The sequence below is a fragment of the Sceloporus occidentalis genome, unplaced genomic scaffold, assembly GCF_023333645.1.
Source record: "Sceloporus occidentalis isolate IW3139 unplaced genomic scaffold, rSceOcc1.0.p SCAF_103, whole genome shotgun sequence".
NCBI lineage: Eukaryota > Metazoa > Chordata > Lepidosauria > Squamata > Phrynosomatidae > Sceloporus > Sceloporus occidentalis.
In genome coordinates, this window is record NW_028317083.1 from 354,002 (window position 1) to 376,234 (window position 22,233).

At 38.1% G+C, this 22,233-nt stretch overlaps 1 protein-coding gene across 1 annotated transcript in view; it reads left to right on the forward strand.

Moving 5' to 3' along the window:
* LOC149283474 (dynein axonemal heavy chain 3-like) overlaps positions 1–22,233 on the forward strand; it is a 108,863-nt gene that overhangs the window by 4,378 nt on the left and 82,252 nt on the right. Inside the window, exons 2-5 of the mRNA XM_089497433.1 lie at positions 4,359–4,460; positions 17,864–18,047; positions 19,933–20,002; positions 21,137–21,311. Of these exons, the coding sequence (XP_089353559.1) occupies positions 4,359–4,460; positions 17,864–18,047; positions 19,933–20,002; positions 21,137–21,311 (531 nt within the window). The remainder of the gene's footprint in view (positions 1–4,358; positions 4,461–17,863; positions 18,048–19,932; positions 20,003–21,136; positions 21,312–22,233) is intronic.

The window sequence follows — 22,233 nt, forward strand, 5'->3', positions numbered from 1 at the left end:
AAAATGGGGAAAGCTTAATGTGGAGCAACAATTATGCAAATTATTTCACATGTAGTTAACACCATAGTTCCCAGTGGCATGAGTTCTGAAGGCATACAGATTGCTTATTTAGACCTATACAAACATAGACAGCTGGTGGAGTGAAAATTAACTTCAATACTTACATTTTTGACATTTTCACACAGTATGCATACCTGGGAACTTTCAGGTCTTGAGTCTGTCAGGGTTTTTCCCCATTCTCAGGGTGAAGGGACAGATTACCAGCGTCTGGAGCTGACTCCTTCCTATTCTACACTACTGTGATCATGTACAAGCCTCCCAACTGATACATTTGCTACTAGTGTGTTACGGTTGTTATCCCTGCTTGAAAACAGGTAACTCAATTAAGTGTATCAAGTTTAACTTAATTTAAGCCATTTGGTTAACACATTTGGTGAGTCGCTCCATAGACTCTTCACGATGGGCTATTAAAAGGTTAATATTTCTGAGGCTCATTTAGAAGGTTCCCATGTATGATATAATGTTGTTCAACAGACATATAGAATTAGAATTAGATTCCGGTAGCTTGTTTATACGTAAAATACATTATTACTAAAACCACAATAAGCGTAGAACAGCAAGTATTAAACTATCACACAATGATATACTGTAGTAGCCATGGTAACTGATGTTCTACTATAGTCATTATATAGGTTTAGAAATGTAATGTTTACCTAAAAACATACCAACAAATAGTATTTTATAAGGAATCACTATTTTTTTTTCTGCTCAGGTTATAAGACTGATGTGATTATTGATCATGGAGCACTTGGTGTTATAATAATATTGGTTTTATAGTGTGAGTGTCTTTTTTTAAAACAAAATATATTTTTACGAAGGGTACTCTACTGCTGATCGTTAAGTCTCTGTCTTCATGTTTCTTACACTTTTATTATTTATTGATAAATTAGATTGTATTATTTATTATATATTATTTTTAGATTATACATTTATATTAATGTGCTACAGCACTCTGTAAGATTTTTTTTAATGTACCTCTGTGTTAAATTTGTATATTTTAAAATTTAATATTGTTAATTTTATATTCTCCCTCATCGTAGCACTATGGAATGCTGGCATTGTATAAAATGTGTAATAGTAATGATGAAAAATAATAATACAGCATGCAGACAAAGATTATAAAAAGGTACAATCAGTAGGTGAAGAGAAAACTTTTAATTTTGGATGTGGCTCTCGTGTGATATCACCATACCTGGGAACCTTTCAGAGTTGGCTACCCAGAGTTCACCCTGTCCTGTGTGGCTATGATCTGAGGCATGGCTAATCAGACATAGAGGTGGGCTAACCACAGTTAGACTTTAAATGGGCAGTAAGTAGACACAGAGTTGGCTAGAATGGGTGATGAGTATGTGGGAATAGATATGAGCAAAATCTGCTCCGCTTCCCAGAGTGCTCTATTAAGAGGATCCACGAGAAGCCCAATGATTTCCTAGTTATGCATTTAGGTTTGTGAACAGTAGGTTATTTCATGTGTTTCAAGCCGGCCTCAAGAAACTGTCACTTTTCAAGAAAATTAATATACACCAGTAATAGTAAGGTCTTTCTAGAGTTTGTTAGAGGACATTCGGGTTGTGTTTTTGGGAAGAAAGCTTTACCTCTCAGGGTTTGACCAAGAGTCTTTGGTAAACCCTTGCTTCCCTGTGTCTCCACACAGTTTCTTGTTTCTCCAGGCAGGATTGCTGTGTTTGGTCATGCCTATTTCCACCCAATTCCCTCCTTCTCCAACCCACTAAAGCCTGTCTGGGTCTAGCCATGCCTCTGTGTCGCTAGCCCTACCCCTATGTGCAGCTAGTCATACTTCTAAATGCGGCTAGCCAGGCCACTTCAGAAAGCCATAGAGCTCCAGATAGCCTATCCTGCGAAGTATGACTATAGGCTCAAACATGCTTTGTTAGAATAATACAATCATATTCTTTACATGAATCTGTTCTGAAGAGATTTTCTTTACTTCATAAGATATGATTGTGTATTCATAAAGGAGAATTTGCTGCGGTTCTTAATCCTAGCTTTTATTATTAAACAGTGAGGCGGTAAACCCAGTGTATCCATCATAATTACAGAAGGGCTATCATGCAGAGAAAGAAATGCCGGGTAGATTGAACAACAATTTGTTTTGAAGTACGTAAACTACAGAATTAAAAAAGGAGATTTATAAAAAGTATTTTTCAACTTCTTGAATCTTTTTGAAATAACCTATTCTTTATTAAACCATATATTTGATTTTACTGCTAAAAATATATTTGATTCCTACACCTATAAACAATATAACAACATAGCTTGCAACAAGCATAATAGTATGAAAATAGCTCTGCTGCCACATTTTAAACTGCTTCCTTGCATTACGATATTTGTGATAATAGCTTTAAGGGGAAATGCGCTGTTTTAGACATTTTTCACTCTAGTAAAACAACATGGATAGAGCTCAGGAAGTGTGTTACAACTTCCCGTTTGGTCACGATTCCATTGAAGTGTTTTCTGAGGGATCTAGGTAGGCCGAGCCAAGAACTTTAAGATGATCATACCTAGAAACCTTAAATGGGGTGATCCTGCGACATTTATTAAATTAATTTATCCCACTATTTATTACAGTCCCATTTATTTGAAAATAAAGGTAAATGGTCGGGATGTGGCATGAGTAAAGAGTAGCAAATATGTGGGGAGTTTTTTTTTTATATCACAAGATAAAGCCTCTCAAAGATGTTTAGATTATATTGAGATTGTAAGACATCACGCAGTTTTTACGTTGGAGATATTGAAAGGTCTCTGGTGGTTGTATATGTAGGACTATTTAACCACAGAGCATGTGGAACAATTGCTCCAGGATCCCTGCGCTATGGGCGACCTTTACCTAGCCGTACTTACAGGATGAAGTATGTACCGTGGCCTGTAGCTCCCTCCCTCACACTGTGCAACAGGAAGTGAATTAATTTCAGTCAGGCACCTGTAGCTCCCTCACTCACACTGTGCAACAGGAAGTGAATTAATTTCAGTCAGGCACCTGTAGCTCCCTCACTCACACTGTGCAACAGGAAGTGAATTAATTTCAGTCAGGCACCTGTAGCTCCCTCACTCACACTGTGCAACAGGAAGTGGATTAATTTCAGTCAGGCACCTGTAGCTCCCTCACTCACACTGTGCAACAGGAAGTGAATTAATTTCAGTCAGGCACCTGTAGCTCCCTCCCTCACACTGTGCAACAGGAAGTGAATTAATTTCAGTCAGGCACCTGTAGCTCCCTCACTCACACTGTGTAAGAGGAAGTGAATTAATTTCAGTCAGGCACCTGTAGCTCCCTCACTCACACTGTGCAACAGGAAGTGAATTAATTTCAGTCAGGCACCTGTAGCTCCCTCACTCACACTGTGCAACAGGAAGTGGATTAATTTCAGTGACCTTTAGCTCCCTCACTGTGCTGTGCGCACGGAAATTACATCACTTCCAGGCGCGGAGCGTCAATAAGGGAGCATGAAGGACTGGCTATGAAGGACATCTGAGAGGCAAGCGGTGGGTGCGATAAATACCTCATGAGGGAATGCAAGATTGAGGGGAAGACTAATTGCCCCAAGGCCCCAAGTACCTTGATCTAGCCTTGTGTGTATGAATATATCAGGGATAAACTCATTGTTTTTAGTTTTAGTCAAGGGTGAGAAGTCCTAGTGATGGAGAACCTTTGGTGAAGAAACCAATTTTTATCTAGAGGGGTGATGCCTACTAGACAAATCCATTTAAAGCAGTTTTACAATTAGTATGTGAAATGCAGGATTGAAAAGGCTAGAAAAGAGGGTGTAAAAACTGATGGCTCTGTAAAAAATGAGGATGGAAAGCCGTGCCCTTAGTGTTACATCTGGGGGACTGAACAGCTTTTACGTTTTACATTGAACCCAGACAATGACAATGTCTCCAGATACACTAGCAGGATCATACTCAATATAATTTGTTTCATTTAAAGTATTATATGTTTTCCATTTTTAAGTAGAAAGTTCTCTCACCTTCATCTGCTTGAAGCAGTACTAAAGAGTCTAAGACCTAAATGAGAAGTTTGTAATTAAAGATTGTTTTGTATCGCCGAAATAATTGCATTTTTTATAATATTAATATACCGTTCTATGTATAGTCTTACCGAATTCTTACCGTGACCTGTTTTCATCATGATATTTCTAGATTAAGAACTACATTCATTCTTAGGATTCATGTCAAATGCTAATCTATCCTGTAATATATATACAATGTATTTATGGGGAAAGGTTCCACTTCATAGGAATAATTAACCATGTTTAATATTTTTGTATGATTTTTAGTCAAACATGGACTCCATGCACAACATGAGCCAGTCAAGAGGAATTCCAGTATTTCCTCCTTTACCTACAGCACCTTCAAAAGAGCCATCGGAGTTGTATCAGGTATGTCTAGAATGGCATGAAGCAGACCAATAATATACAGTTTCTATATTGCAAAAACTGTTTCCAAGGCAACCATTATCAGAAGCTGGCAACAAATGAACAGATTTTTAAACACATAGAAAACTGAATAATTGTATTGACAAAGAGGGTGTTTCCTTTGCTTTATAATTATTCCTCTACACCTGATTGTATTTCCAATCCATGTGGCTCTCTGCTGGAACAGTTTTGAAGTATGATCATTATTCAGGCATTGACACGTGTATTTAAATGTACATTTAGTCTTATTAAAACAGCCTATGGCATACAGCAATTGTGTGCATATGCAAGCAGTTTGATTATTAAGATCTAATATACAAAGAAGTGTAAGATTTGACAACTGTGTTCTATTGAAACATTTAAGCTCATGACAGGTGTCAAGAATATATATTTTTCTTCATACCCCCTTTCTCAATGTAACACTTTGATCTCTGTTAGGCTATTTCAGAAGTTGCTTGACTGAGGTCACGTGACATGCTAACATTCGCAAAGCAACCTGTATATTCACTTATATATAAGTGGTTTGCGAGTGTATGTGACATTCAATTTTACAAGTTACAGGCAAGGGTATAAAATGTTGTGAAGTAAATGAACAAATATATTAAGAAACTAAAAATGAATCCCTGCACTCAACCAAGGGAAGGTCAACAATCACCCACCCTTCCGTGTGTGTGGCACGGTGGTGAGAGGTAAAAAAATCGCCTTGAGGGTATAGGGTCCAGCTATATCCACCTTACCCCATCCCCTTCTCTGGGGAGAATACATAAAAATATCCAATAATGCATATAATAGCTGTGTGACCTTTCCAAATGCATGGAGTGATTCTCCAGAATCCCCCAAATACATTTGCACCTTCATCCCTATTTTACATGTAGGAGATGTGTTTGCCTGAGCACATCTCCCTGCACATGATACACATCTAGTCATCTCCAGCATGCGGCAGCATAAGCGAAATGTCGAATCATGAAGGTCGAGAGCTGCAACTTCTAGGTCAGGTTTTTTTAATTTTTTATTTTGAAGAATGCATATTAAGATACTCTTTGAGAATGGGGTGCCAGAGACATTAAACTGTCCCCTTAAGTATGTTAAGCAAATATACCTTAACACATTTGACATTTTACTCTTTCCTCTGAAGGTTTAATCCCAGCACACCACCGAAAGTTCTAAGAAGCTTTTTTTTTTTGTTTCTATGGCAACAATCTATCAGTGTCTTTTGTGTCAAACATATGCATAAATGTTTGCATGTACATTTTTGTTTCTATGTCACTAGCAGATGTACATAGCATGACAGTTATGTGCTCCCCAAAAAATATGAATTAGTTAATTTTTGGGTGTTTTTTTATTACTTGCTGTATCAAAATGTTTTTATTGCAATATTATATGAAGCTAGTTCTCTCACCTGTGAACTGTAAATCTACCTTCAATCATCCCAGGAAATGCCAAATCATATGAAAACACGAAGGTAACATTTAGAAAAGTAAAAGAATAAAGGTCTAGTTGACTAATTTTATTGATTTTGGAGTCTGTGAGTACTGCAATGTATGGTATAATGGAGTGTTTCATAGAGGTATAAGTAGCAATAACTTAAAGAATCAAAACAAACAAAAAATCAGAGATTATTTTCATTTATATATATATATATATGAAAATATACAGTAGAAATATAGGATTTGAAGACAGCTAAGTACTGTTCAGCCCATCAGTCTGCCCGGTTTATACTGCTGGACAATACAATACTATATACAATTTGCAAGTTTGGTTATTCAAGCTCTTGTAATTTTTGCCACCCTTTAGTAACCTGAAAGTTGTGGGTGATGTCTTCCAGAAAAAGCTGAAACCTCTTGTTCATTGTCTGCTTAGATATAATATTTACTGGGGATCTACGCCAAAAAGATGGGAAAAAAGAAAGTGGGAGAGTAGAATAAAAAGTTTAGGAGCTCTAGATAACACCAGCAATTGTGTTCCAAGCGCTTATCAAAAGGTAAAAAGAAGAAATGGTAATATTATGTTGTGAGTGCTAAAGTAAGGGAGAGGATAGGGTAAGAAAGATAAAAAAAATCTTAAAAATGTAATACATTTCAGTATAGACATAAAACCCAAATCATATAAAAAATAATGTTAATAAGGGAGCGAGTTAAATATCGTTGTTAGTTTATACAGCGATTAATATTGGAGGTATTTGAATGGCGAAATGCGTTAGGTGCACAGCTTCCAATGCCTCCAATCGCTTAGCTGTTTTGTGGAGGGAGCTGCTGATATTGATACAGTATGAGTGAATAGCTGTATACAGGTAACCTCCGGAAACCACAGATGCACCTTATAAAAAAACAGCACAGTTTAAGGAGTCAGTAATTTAATAATAGATTAAAATCCGCTTCTGCTCCGAACAGTATAAAAAGTGGCACGCTAAATTATTCATTGAGTCTGTCTAGATAATTATTCACCCCATAAAGGAAAGTGGAAGCTATTGTTCACTAGATCGGCAGTGCTTAGGGTAGAGGTCTCAAGTGTATTTTCATTATTAATGTATGGCAGGCGTTTTTGGCAGTAGAAGGGCCTCATAACACTGCTGTCACAGATTATCCTGGATAGGCACTACTTTCCAGAAAACATTTCTTTGGGGAGAAGTATCAGCTGCAAAGTTAGAGATGCGTGAAGAGTGCGAGTGTGTAGAATAGCAGCAGATAGCCTCGTGGGGAGAAACTAGATAAACCACACCAAGTCTCTGAAAACAGCCTTTTTGTTAAATCTCATCGAATACAAGTGAACATTGCCTGTTTTAGCACTAAGGCCCTTACTAATTAGCCGAGGCATGTTTGTGTGTGTTGGATGTCTTGGGGTTAAGAAGAATCTTAGCTATAGCTGCAATACCTAGAAGCTAAGTTTACAACAAATTAAAATTATGTTTTTAGGAATACCTAATTTTCCTTTGAGCGTTATTTATATGGATCCAGACTATTTACTATGTAGTTCTTCTGGGAAAAAAAATTGCCAAAATTGTGTATTATCATGTGCCAAGCCTAGTGAATTTGTACAATTTGTAGGAATTGCTATATATGCATAATACTTACTAATCCCTTTTGCAGATCGAGCTCCCCATGTTTGGCACTGCATAATTTCAATACAGAACAATTAGTTTGTTACTTCCACTTCTTTCTTTTCTCTGAAATTGGACAGTTCTCCTCCGAACAATACATTGTTTAACTGGATTAAAGATATATTTGATACAATAAAATTATAACATATATAACATTAACATCCCTTATAGCTGCTATAACAGTCTGTTTGCCCCTTGGGCTGTACAAAAACAGCTGTTACCTCATAATGTAGAGGTTGGCACATGTACCCTATGATGGAGTTTTAAAGGGTCATTACCCACTCTGGTCCAACACACTCTGAAGAAACAAGGAATAACTACTTGAAAATCTACTGGAATATTTGATGAATACTTACTAGTAATCTACCTCTTATTGTCACTGGCTGCTGAGGGATATCAGAATGTAATGCAGGGCCCTTAAGTATCTCTACAGAAATAAAAAAAAAAAAACAGAGTACATAGATATAGCTGATAACAATGGGTTGGCTTCCCCTCCAATAAAAGCAGGTGCAAGTGCCACATAACACAGCCAGATACTGAATTCCTAGAGAAAACATCGAAGTGCACCAGTTGATTACAATCAATACGTGTTCATAAAAATAATTAAACTTCTACAGTGTAACCTCTAGCGAGAACTTCTAACTTAGACACAGCTTTGTTTGGTTGAATCAATAAATGTAACCTAAAGGTACTCAGGTTGAATAACGCAGGAATTACATAAAATGATTGTGTCAGCAGACCTAAAACCAATTAAAGCAACAATGTTCTAAGAACAGGTGTCCATTTGGGGAGTAAAAACGAAAGATGGTCAAACTGCTCAGTCTAGATACTGACAAGCAAAGATGTGCTCCAAGATGGGCACCATACCTTCAAAAACAAACCTCCAAGATATTTTATACATTGAAATTGTTACATTTAACAGACAAGTTGTTTTAAAGGTCCTCTAGACCCCCTATTTTTCTGCATTCGCTTCTGCCTATTTTAGATTTTATTTTTGGACTGATGCCATTCCTTGGTCTGAAGATGAGATAGAGATTTGTTATTACATTAACTTTTATTTTACTTCATTCATGGCAGGGATTGATGGAGGGTAAAAGTGATGTGCCACGTCACTTTATGCCCCTCATCCCCGTGGGCAGGGTAAAGAAAGGGGATGTATGTATTACATTTTAACCCCCATTCCACTGGGCAACGGATTCGCTCAGTGTGTTCTATAGGTTACTTCTCATATCTTAATCCTACCGGAAATTAAATGGGGAGTGGGGAGGTGTAAGTAGGCACTACACTCTTGACAGCTAATTATTATATTGCTCCCCGGCACACATGGCCATGGGAAGAGCAGAGACTGTTTTAAATAAAAATACATGACTTCTTAGTGAATAAACCCCACCATTGCCTTTATAATATTATATATTATAATATTTCTGGACACTAGTTGATTAATTGGGGATTTATGTTTTTTAGGCTGGGCTTCTCTATGTGTACCACATTGTTTCCAGCTAGTAGCCTAGTGCCCCACTCAAAACCAAATGTACCTGCACTAGAATACTAGTTAATCTCTCAGATTTGGTTTTCCCCTCTGTTAGCTACTAAATATTTTGTAGTGATGCTGAGTAATCGAAAACATAGAATTTGATGACAGATAAGACCGTTTTGCTCATTTTTTTATGCTGTAAACCCTTCAAACCTTAATCAGTCCTTGGTCTCGTTTTAGATTCAGGGTATTTGTTTTGGCATCAAGGAAATGATTAAGCGGCGAGACTGCCTTCAATGGATTATGCAAAACTGCTTTGGCTGTCTTTTTGAACTAAAGTTTATATATGAGATTGTGTGTTACAGCGTTAAAGGTAGCACAGTTTGGGAAGATTTGTAGTACATATTTTTCATAGTAAACAAACTTGTATGCCATTTTTTAAAACAATATATAATGGTTACAAACAGCTACATTTTGTAACATTAAACAGCTTTGTAAAACATTTAGGGAAAATCCAAAAAACCTTATTTTTGAGACTGCGACTAATATGCGGATTTCTGAATCAAGGGGCCTATTTCTGCCCTACCAAAATGGCAGAGATATTTTTTTTCAATTTCATTATTTTTGTACTGGCTGATAAATATACATTGACTTTCCATCATTTAGTGGCTAGTCATGGATATTTCCATAGTGCTAGTTGTCACAGGCCAGCTTGGTTTAAAAATATACCAGTGGGTCAAAGCATAAGATTGAAGTGAAGTAGTAGACAGGCGACTGTCAGGAAAAAGATTGGTTTCAAGATTCCAGGAAAAAAGATGTTGATTATGATCCCCTTGGAATAGTTTATGAGAAATTGAAAAGGTTATATAAAGCAAGTCAGAAGGCTCCACTGGAACATGTTATTGATTTATATCGTTCTCTATATCTGCAAGTGAAAAAATACATAACATATAAATACTGCAACAGCCCTGTATCTCCCAGCTGGATTAACAGAAGAAGATTAATAAAAAGGTGTTTAAAATAGATTGAGATATCTTAAATAGTGATACTTATTTAAAACGACAGATAATAGACATATACACAGATACACTTATATGACCATAAGTATGTGGACACCTGACCATCGCACCCATATAAGCTAGTTGGACAGTCCATTCCAAGACTATGGTTTTTCTCTCATTCCAAAACTGTGGAGTGCACCCAGGTTGGAGGTCCCCGGACGCTCAAGGAAGCACTTTGTGTGCAATAAAAGAGAACACCTGCACTTTTAGCATTAACCCCTTCCATACCGATGACGTACCTGGTACTTCCTGGTTGGGTGTAACCCACAGACCGGGATGTACCAGGTACGTCAATGATGATGCGCGATCCAGCGTCACTATGGATGCTGGGATCGCGAGGGCCGGCTGCTATTGACTGCTCCCCCTCAAGTCAGTGCACTTGATCGCTTTGAAGCGAATCACGAGCATGGAATTAACGTATTTAAATAATACTGCGGTATTCAAGGGAAGACGCAGTACGCAAACGCCGGTACGGAAGGGGTTAAGGCTAGAGATCCAAGCCTTTCCAAGTTTATGGCTTAGATGTACACAATTAAAAAAGCAGCTTGGTTCAATCTGATAGTAGCAATAAAAAAAGGGGGCTTTTCTTTTGAAAACAGGTTGGTTTTTGAAAATTCATAGTTTCAAACCAGTCCAGTTCAGTGATGGCTCATGACTGCCAAGTCTGTTGCCTTGATGTGATCAACACAAATCTTTAGCTAGGTTATAGGAAAAGGTAGTGATGTCATTCAACTTCAATTCTTACCCCAAAAGCAACCAGGTCGTCAAGATGGCTTCACTCTGCTGCAAGTCATGATCGATGAGGTGCTGGTATATCAGACTGAGATGTGGTGTGTGACCACCCTCAGCCGCATTGCTAAATAGCGAGTCTTTAATCGTCACACTTGGGAGTCATACGAAAATCACCAAACCTGAAAACATCTAATTTCACTCAACAGATGCAACAATGTTAAAAGCGGAATGTAACTGCCGAGACTCGGATTATCTGATTCTTCTGGGAGGTGACAGGTGTTTTAGTTGCCGAGTTAATTAGAACAGCTGCCCTGTTAGAAACTCGTATATGTTCTGGATAAAATCAGAACACAAGCCAGGCTTGTCTTAGGAATTAGAAATCCCTTAATGGAATTAATGGATCAATTGGAAGTGATTTCACGGGGTCCCTAACTTGACATTGGAAAAAACTACCCAGAGTTTTGTTTTTTTTAAACTTAACTTGAATTATCTAGAAAATTAACAATATAAGAAATGAACGTTAACACACACACAATACACACTGGTAGAGAAAGAGAAGAGGACACTGCTTGTGTGCGCATATAATGTATGAGGAGGCTGAGAAGGAATGAGACAGAAGGCGAGGGGTAGTTTGGGTGAAAATGATTTGATTGTATCAAAGGCCACATGGAGAAGCCAGTGGTGCGGGGATCTAAAAGGTGGAAGGGACAGATGGTTTTGATCCAGAATGTGGGTTGTGGGGTACGAACAGGATAGACTGCTTTACTGAACAGGTGGTCTTTAAAGTGAACAAGGTCCCAAGTAATCTAAAAGCACATGAACAACCACCACCTTCTAAGTATAAAAACCAACAAACTAGAAAGAAGCACCTTCCTTAAAACTGACGCATGTTCACAGCCTCTACTTGTAGAAAACAAAGAAGGATACTAAAATGTCTACAAGATGAAAAGAAAGCCAGCTCTGTTCTGGTATAGCAGTAACCTTGTATCTATTGCACATCCATAATTTAGTTATTCAAATGAATATATCAAAGTGTTACATTGTTATACCTGAGGTGGTTCTTGTATCGTTTTGTGGAGTCGGATGCTCCATATTAATGAGCTATGCAGAAAACGTACGAGTTGCCAGAAGCATATTTAGACTGGCAGCGCAGGGCTTCCTCCCTCATCCATGAAGTTGATGGCCAAGGCAGGATTTTGTAATAGATACACAGGAGAGAACGCATCCCTGGTGGCTGTCACTAGAAGAGAATCAATGAGTCTTTAAAAGTCACTGCTTGAAATTATGAATATTTAGGAGACATTATCGCTTGACTGATGTCAGTTCTGTTCTCTTAGTGATGGGAATAAAAGCTTAACAGCCTTTCCAGTTATCACAATTATAACATGAATCCCAAAACTTACTTAAAAGGGTAACTCTGCAACATGTTACAAGCATGTCACTCCTAAACTGGGAAGGGAGGGGTGGAAAAAGAGTACAATAAAACATTTTAACCAGCAGGCAGTTTTAATGCATTAGTGCTCTCTAATGTAGCGTTAAAACCAAGACCCACTGACTATACATGTGATCTGTCTCACATCTGGATCTGTCTACTGGCAGTGGTGCAAGAACATGGGAGGGCAATATCCCGCTGGGCTCCTCTAATTGTCCTAAAGCCTTTTCTTGCTTGTTAATTGCAATTAAACCAGGATACTAGGACACAAGGACTAAAGGCAATACTTATCCTGGATACTGGATCCTTAATGTCTTTCAGTGCCTTTTTGTGAATGTGGGCTAGATATATTAAAAAACATCTTGAGATTACCTCTTTGGAGGTGGTCTACTCATCAAAGTACAGGGACCTACTGGCGCAAAGAATACACCTATTCACTAAAGAAAGGTAAACTGGATACATATTTCAGTTCAAAAACAAAATTTATATAAGGTGGTTTATTGTTTTAAAATCAAAATGGAGCTGAAATAAACACTTTGGAATTCATCCTGAGCAATAAGTTGCCAAAGATGGTACAGTGAAAGCACGCTTCAACCCAAGGGGTATACCATCCTCCCTTATTCTTCAGATTTTGAGTTGAAAGAATAACGTAAATTTCTTTAGACTGTCCATTATACATCGCTGACATAACATCCTACGCAAAGTTCTCAGCATTAAGCATATCACAGCTTCTCCCTAAAGGTTTCAGATCTGTATGATAATACATTTACTATTATCCCTTCCAAGCAGGAATTATGTTATTCATTAAATTACTTTGAACCTTCTTTGCATATTTTTGTTGTAGATTAGTTTTCCATAAATCATATGTTGTAGATTACATTTTGTATATTATTATTTATTATTATTATTATTATTTTAAAAGACACCTTATTTTGCATTGTGTGTGCATCAGGTACGTAATGAGGGATGCATTCTAAATTAGGAAACTAGAAAATGCCTTTTTTCTGCAAATTGGTCGCTGAAGAATAGGAGCCTGTTGGAAGAAAGAAAAAAATTTAACCAAATGAGATGAATCCAAGGAATAAAAAATTCCAATTGAAATTCAATCTTTGATACGTTGTTATTTTTTTATTTTTTATTTTAACATTTCCCTCAAACATTAATAAGAATACAGACATTTGTGTGGAGGAGGTGGTTAGTGGAGCTGCCCTGAATTGGATTTAGGGCAGCACCAAACATTAATAAAGCCTGATCCCCAATACTGTTTTTTTTGGTTATACCTTTTAATAAACATACTAATAAAAGTCAGATTTTAGGGTGGGGTTATAATAAGGGTATTTTTTGATCCCGGGAATGGGATTGGTTTATTTGCAGTTGTAACTTATCCCCGCTGGGGCATTATCCCCGCTGGGGCATTATTTTGGAATTGTAATACTGTTAAGTGCCCCAAACTTTCCAAGAAATAATTTTTTAATCATGTGAATCATTTTGCCTCATCTACAGATGAGTGGTAGTTACGGGCAGCCCTCCTCTCATTACTCCGTCCAGTCAGTGCTCAGTTGTCTGATGCCCTTATCTCAACTTTACTACAGTCCATTACTTAACTATTGTTCTGCCGAGGCTTCGCTGTGTGATTGCCGGACTTTAAACCCCTGTATTGTCTTTTGTTGCTGCTGATTCCCTCCTGCCTTGAGCTCTGCTACTTCTTATGCCCCTGAACCTTCACTGCTGGTACTGACCTCCGGACTGTATGTTGACTTCGCTTTTGCCTATTCCCTTCATTCCAATAAATGAAGGGAATTTGTTCCAATATCTTTTACCTTGAATGGTTCTGTATATCCTGGGTCTTCTGGTGACCGCTCCAATGTCAGAACCCCTGCCCCTATGTTCGGAAAACCCAACTCCTCATAGCTACTACCGAGATGTAAGATATTTGTGAAAGCAACTATATAGAGGCGCTGCCAGATGTAACCAATCTCTGAGGCTAGAAGAACTGTAGAGTAGAGTCCAGGACGTCTGTTACAGCTTCATGCTCGAGGTGGAAGTAGGAGTCCAAAACGACGTTTACCGAGGAACGTGAAATACCTTTTCTGTGTCTCTGGTAGAGAAAAATGTAAATCTGAGTAACTTAATAGTGGAACATTAAATAAAATGTAAAGTAACATGAGAAAAATGGTGTTCAGTTAAGATTTTATGAGCTATGACAGGTCCCTTTTTTAATAAATACATGAATATTCAGAAAATTGTAAAGTACATTGTCACTCAAAGTTCATAGCTGGGCATTATTATAGCGATCTAAAGCAGGTTTAACAGCAGGTTTTTAAGGGCCCTTTGTGAAGAGATTTGAAGAGACCTATGTTTAACGGCATATACACATATTTAGGAACATGATGCAGAAATACATTTATAGTCGTCTATCATTATGAAACATTTGAGAAACACTTGCATATATTTATATGTTAGTGATACTTTTGTTCTGAACAAATGTTAATTTAAAATAGCGTTGAAAGTGATGGCCTGGTGTGAAGTTTTTAAATCCTGACGTTCCTAAAAACGTTTTAAGGGGACAGTACAACGTCCCACTCACCAAAATATTTTATATTAAGGTATTTTAATGTGTATTCTTTAAAAATAAAAATGAGCGTACGGAGAAGTTGCAGCTGAAGAGCTGAAGATCTCTTTGTGCTCCAAAGATTCTCTTCACTGATTGGCTTTAAAACAATGGGAGTGCTCTCCGCACATGCATACAGAGGGTCATGTGAGACCCCGTGTGACTTTAACCGAGCTACACGATATTTTACCTGACTGGGGGTAAATATATCACAAAGTAAAACCCATCTCCTGAATGGTGTGTGGGTAGGTAATTAGGGAAAGGGTCAAATGCATATGGGGGATTCTGCAGAACCCTCCCATGAATTCACAAGGGACAGAATATGGTGATTTAAAGGGACCTTTAATATAAAGTGCATATGATGGCTGGAGTGTCCCTTTAACCTTGTAATGGGATGCCGTGATTTATTTAATCCACATTGAGACCTCTGCTTTTTAGTGTCATAATTCACAAACCTTTAAGGACGATCTATAGCTGCTGTATGGGCCTCCAAAACACTTCTCCTTTTCTGTGATATTCACGAAAACAGATGAATAAAAATATAAGGTTACTTTTTATTTAAACAACCCTATGTTTAAATTATTTTCTTTTATTAAGCACACATACCTTGTTTCTTATGTTTGGCACACACGTTCCGTCTCACAAACACATACATTCTTGTAGATTTTAAAACATTCTTTCAAATTTGTCAATTTGATGATCACTTGTGAATTATAGACAATATGTTTTAGAATCATCTCTGGGAGGGTTTATGATTTACTTCCACCCTGATAGTAAATTACACTAATCTCACTGCCAGCTTTTCTTTGCATGTAAAAATGGGACAGGTTAAGGCAATACATTCAGCCTAAATACACCAGCTAGGGAAATGATAAAACATCTGCTTGTGCTGTACCGTCATAAGTCTTACTGATTACACTTTGCTTCACACTGGGGAATATATTTATAGACTATATTTGCTACGTGTGTTACTTTTGAAATAAGATGAGAGATCTTTCAAAATATAATGTCACATTGTTCAGAAAAAAGATACACAATGGGATCGGTCTTCTTATTAGTCACTGATTGATAGTGTTTCCTTCTCTAGGAGTCATAGGAAAAAAAATAATGGCATCGAGACTTTGGTGTCCTAAATTATGATAAAGCTTTAACCCATGTATGCATATACTGTACATATACAAACATATACATCCATCATTTTATATATAATGGGAAGATAAAGTAGGGGAACCCCTTGGAATTACCAGCAATTAAGTATATACACACATATACAGGTAATTTCCAACATTTGTGGAAACTCTACAGAAAGGAATGCATCTGGCTGCATATGTTTATATTTGCCGGATGTTCTGTTTGAACCTTTTTGCTTTCTCATGGAAGCCAATAACAAGCTCTAGCTTAGTATTAAATACTTTATACTATTATAATCCTCCAGCGGGTAGAATGGCCACGTTCCACAGTATCCCTAATCCAAACTTTTACATAAATATACAACATATTAATCATTCTTTAAGGTATAATATAAAAAGAAAATAATAAACATGAAAATGAGCTTTTCAAATAGCTGCTTCATTCTCAACTTTACAGTGAACTGCATGGTTATGACAATTATCTGGCTCTAGAGTCTCATGTGCAAGTCGATTAATTATCGTACATAGGGCACGGGAAGGACATTTAAGGCAGCAGGATTCTGGTGCAATCTTCACTGGGAGATCAAGGACATAAAAGGAAACGCTTAGGCAATATATGTGTTTACTGGCTGGAAATGTATACTTTAATAACACAAGATTAAATGCAATTAACAGCCGGGGGCACAATCCTCACTTAGTGGCCCAATAAATCAATCCAGGCTGGGAATATGTATTAAATGGGAAAACACTGGGGACGACTGACATGGAAAAGGACTTAGGAGTTTTAGTTAACAGTAAATTTACCTGTAGCGACCAGTGTCAGGCAGCTGCTGCTGAGGCAAATAAAATCATGGGGTGCATCAAAAGGGGCATAGATGCCCACGACAAGGAAATAATTCTACCACTGTACAAGTCACTAGTCAGACCACACATGGAATACTGTGTACAGTACTGGGCACCAGTGTACAAGAAAGATATAGTGGAGCTGGAGAGGGTTCAAAGACGGGCAACCAGAGTAATAAGGGGAATGGGAGGACTACAGTACCCAGAAAGATTATCAGAATTAGAGTTATTTAGTTTGGAAAAAAGACGGCTTAGGGGGGACTTAATAACTATGTATAAATATATAAGGGGGCAGTACAGAGATCACTCCCAGGACCTATTTATACCCAGGACTGTATCTATAACAAGGGGACATCCTCTACGGCTGGAGGAAAGAAGATTTCTACACCAGCACAGACGGGGGTTCTTTACAGTAAGAGCGGTGAGATTATGGAACTCTCTGCCAGAGGAAGTGGTAATGGTAAACTCAATAAAAGAGTTCAAAAGGAGCCTGGACGTGTTTCTTGAAAGCAATAATATTACAAGTTATGGATATTAGATTAATAGGGACAGAACGTTGATCCAGGGATTTATTCTGATCATAAAGTGTGCAATGAAACAGTACATTCATTGCACACTTTATCTGCCTTTCCACATTTCCTAGGAAGAACCTCATTAAAACCCATAAAAGAACCAGGATCTAGTATGACTAGATTTAAACCCCTTGTTATACCAGAACTCCCAGTGGCTTTGTAATGAATTACAAGTAAAACACACTTTGAGCAATTACTCTCCTACCCTTCTTGCCAGCCTCCCCTGGCAGATAATAATTCAAGCACCAAATGGTTTTCAGCACTTGGTTCAAATAAGGTTACACCTAAGATTACACAAATATATATTAGTGTTCGTCTTTTAATGAATGTTTATTGGTCAAGATACCCATTGCTTTTGAATGATTTTTTACAGTGTTAATTTGTGAATTATGTCAATCTCTTTTCTTTTTTCCAGTTGGTTCTCAAGCACAGTTACTACCCTCCTCTAATGCAAAGCACATCGTGGACCTTGGCGGCACCCTTTAAAGAGCAGCGGTATCGCCGTAATCCTAGCAATTCCATAGCAAACAATTACTCGCCCTCTGCACGTAACCTTAAGCTTGGTGAACTGCCAATGAAGATTCCTTCTCCTAGGGCAGGTTCAGCCATGGAACCATCTCATCAAGCTGGGCTATGTATCCTTTTTCTGCTTTTTCCCTACCACACTGGAAGTTATGTATAAAAAGTGATTCCAAAAGGGGTCTTATCACCATAGCGACCAATGGAATGGAACGTTCCGACAAACGAATGGTTAACCAACGTAATGGTTCTGGTGAAAGGAAATTTCCATTTACTGTTATGGTCCTAAACCATTTTCATATTGTACCATAATCAATATTTATGCATAATTGCCATCATCTCTGTTTTCTCCCAAAACTTTCATTTTTTCAAGAGAGTGCTGGTTGTAAACATATCACAGTGTTCTGCACAGTATATATACAGTACACACTAACGTTCAAAAGTTTGGGGTCACTTAGCTGTTTTCTTGGAAAACAAGGACATTTCTAGCTGTAACATAAGCTATATCAAAATCTTTGATCAACCCTGCACCCTAGCTATGCCTCTAGTCCCGCTCCAAGAAAGTATGCTTTTGACCATTTGAAATGATGGGACTCTTGAAACAGATCTATAGTTTACTTGAAAAGACTGTCAACATACATTTATTTACTAATAATGTAGACTATGGAAAATACCGTATTCTATAACTGTAAAACAAAACAAATCTACATTCTAGATATGTACTGTTTTGGCATGACACAAACTCCGGCATCCCTAGAGCTATTCAAGGAGCCATCTCATTTAAGTCTTTTTACTGTTAATGTGTAAACTGCTCTGCCAATGAAAGTGTCAAGGCTTAGAGTCAAATACTATTATCTAGCAGGAAAGCACTTTAACTTTATATACGCAATGTCTTTGTTTCGAATGATCTGCAGCTGGAGAAATAATTGGAAGAAACAGTAAGCCCCAAGCCAAAATGTTTTTTACAGCCATCTATGTCTTGAAAAATATTGCTTGCAAAATGTGGTACCCTGAGAATGATAAATTTAGCTTTCTTCATAACACAGGTAAGAAAAAAAAATGAACCCACATCATTTTGTTATTTATATCACAACTCACCCAGCACGGCAAATGTAACATTCAGAAATGTCCCTGCTCATATTTATATTTTTTACTCAAAATAATTTGTACTTTGTGGTGAAAATAAGTAAAGAGAGTTGAAAGGAAATCAGCACCGTCATTGATTCTGACGTATATCCAGATGTAGTTTGCATTTTTTTGTCTTTCAATAAATCAAGCCCTCTGGCGTACCGCTGCTCAATGGGCTGGTTACAAGGAATATCTTTAATCCCCCCCATGCAGCCAATTTACATCTTGGTGGTTCTGTCGAGCTGGCACAGCCTACATTTACTGCTTTGTGCCTTTAAGCCATGGAATGCTGCAATATGATGTCATATCCCAGAGCTCCGCAACAAATATGATGGCCGTGGGTGAGTCCTTGGGCAGCGCCCCAGGTTAATAGGTCACTGCTGACCACATGAACCATTACGCCACAACACAGAATTTTCACAGATTGCTGATCGGCGGATATAAGATGCTGCCCTTTGCAATATGCTGGATGTACAACTCACAGAATGGATCCAGTTACTCAATTATACATCACAGGACAGCACTTAATGTGTGATGGTCAACAACATGAGAAAATAACATGTGTCCTGGACAATATGGCAGACGTACACACTGAATGCAGGGTCCTGTGATATACACGCCAGGTTTTTGAAATAACTACGACATTTAGCAATCAGCACATGCTAAGCACTAACAGTAATTACCGTTAAGTGAACTACTTCCTTTGTGCCCATGAGGTCTGGCATTTAAATCCATCCGTGATGGTAGCTTCTGTTATGACATATAACCTCTGCCTGCTCTCAAATATCTCTTTGTAGTAACAAGATGTCAGATGGTTTCCTTAACTAATGGATTCAGCTTCAAAAGACTCTTCATCTGTCCAGAAAAAGCCAAAACTGTCTCCCAGGAGCAAGTATATCTCTGATAGGTAATAACACTTGTCAGTCAGAGAGAGGAAAAGTCTGTAAAAATGTACTCAGAAGACCCATTATACACAAAAGAATTGTAGATCACTTCTACCTCCAAAACACATAAGGAGATCAAGCATCTGTACTGTCATCAATTGGGACGCGCTTTCAAGGGATGCCAACGATAATGACCTTGTTATTCAATTTAATATTAAATTGTGCATTTTATTTTTAAACCCTGGATTAGGTTTAACAGATGTTCCTATTTTCAGGACAAAGGCCTGTAGCTCAAACTTCTGTCCCTGGCTCCTATTTGTCACATTGTCCCCGATCCATAAAAATATATTTTAAAAATAGAACAGCATTTTACTTTAAATGGCTTAAATGGAAAACATATATTTCTATCAATGCCATTGCAAAATTCACTAGCAAATATCATTAAACAACATATTGGTAATCGACAGATTTGGAATGATTACATTGGTAGCATGCATACAACAGGTTAAGTATAGATGCAAATGGTTATCTTTATCCATACTCTGTCCTGACGTTATTTATACTTATTATTTATACACTTAAATTATTGCCCAAATTTTGCTAAAAAAATCTAGCGAGTTTACCCTTCATGTCGGCTTATCTAGAACCTCACCTGGTGTACAGGACCTTCTTTTTTGTAAGACAAAAGGAGCAGCTGCCCTGGGCACAGGCTTACCTGAGGGACCCATGGCAGCTGTTCCTTGGGCCCTCATCAGCCATAACAGCCTAGAGGTGGAGGTCTTCAATATTGCTTCCTCCCTCATGGTCTGCGCACCCTGGTGCCAGCAGCAGACGCATGCAGTCCATGAAGGAAAAAGCTACATAGACCTCAACCTTGGTAAATTTGGGTTTTGGAGTGTGGGGTCATGGGAGGAAAGCTTGCCTAGGCAATGATGTCTTGAGTTGAGTTTACCTAGCATCATCTATATGTAGTTTTAGTAAAAGATAATTATTTTGTATTAATTTGTTTTGTTGTATATTAAAAAGTAGGACATTTTATGTCAAACTGTTACATCTGCTTTATCCTTTGTTAGTGAAGTTTCTGAATTTTTCTATGCTGATTAAACTCCATTACCTCGGGCTTCTATTTGGCTACTAAATGAAACATATTTTTGTAGGACAACCAGAAACAGTACCCTAGAGACACCTGTGGATGATCACATGTCCCAGCCAGGTACCATGGCGTTCCCGGAGAGCAGACCCATGACCCCAGAGGAGCAAATTAAAGTTATGTTGCAGCACGAAGAGGAAATAAATAAACTGACAGAGAATCTGACTGAGAGAGACCTGGAGGTGTGTGGCACAAAACAAATCTATAAATTCTGTATCATACAGCAACATTGCTGACAAGTAGCTGGTAATTAGACTTGTGCACATGGACCAGAAACGATTTGGACAAATTTTTTTGTTTCATTTTGGTCCATTCATTTTCTAGTGATTTTGATTCCTACCCTTTTTCAGTTCAGAAACAAAATTTGTTGTCACTCACACTCATTCACATTCTCACTCACACTCTCTCACTGTTCTTTCAATGTCTCCTTACCTTCTCGGGTAACTCCTTCCATGTCCCCGTCTTCTTTTCTGCAGCTCAGCCTCTTGTCTTCCCCTTTCTTGTTCTTTGCTTCTGTCTTCTTTCTTGGTCTACTTCTCTGGACTATTCGCTGTGTTATCCAGGCCTCGCAAAAAAAAGGCTGAGCCTTGGCGCACACGCTGTCCACCATTTCTCCAGTCGGTGGAGCATGACGTGGTTGTGGTCTTTTGCAGAAGTATTCCGAGATGCCAGAATAATGCAGAGGGATTTAATGAGAAAGAGAGACGCAGAAACGCTTCTCTTTCTCCGCAGATCTGTATGCATTATTCTGGCCTGATGTAGTACTTCCCCAATAATGGGTAGCCTCCCCCATTCCTCCAATCGTGGGAGAGGGTGTGCACTGAGGCTCCGCCCTGGTTGTGGAAGTCCTACACCAGATCCGCGGCAACAGAGAAGGCCCATTGTACGAATCTGAATGGACAAGTCTACTGGTTTGTTGTATGTCCAACTTTCATGACGGCGCAAGCTTCAATAATGTCTCTCTAGGGGGCCAGGTTTGAAAAAATAAATCTTTGCTGCAATTTCTCAGGCATTTTGATTTCTTTTATATCTAAGGGGGAATTTCTGCTTAAACCTAAGGGAAGATGTGTGATTTTAGAAATTACAATATAGTGCAGGAGAAGC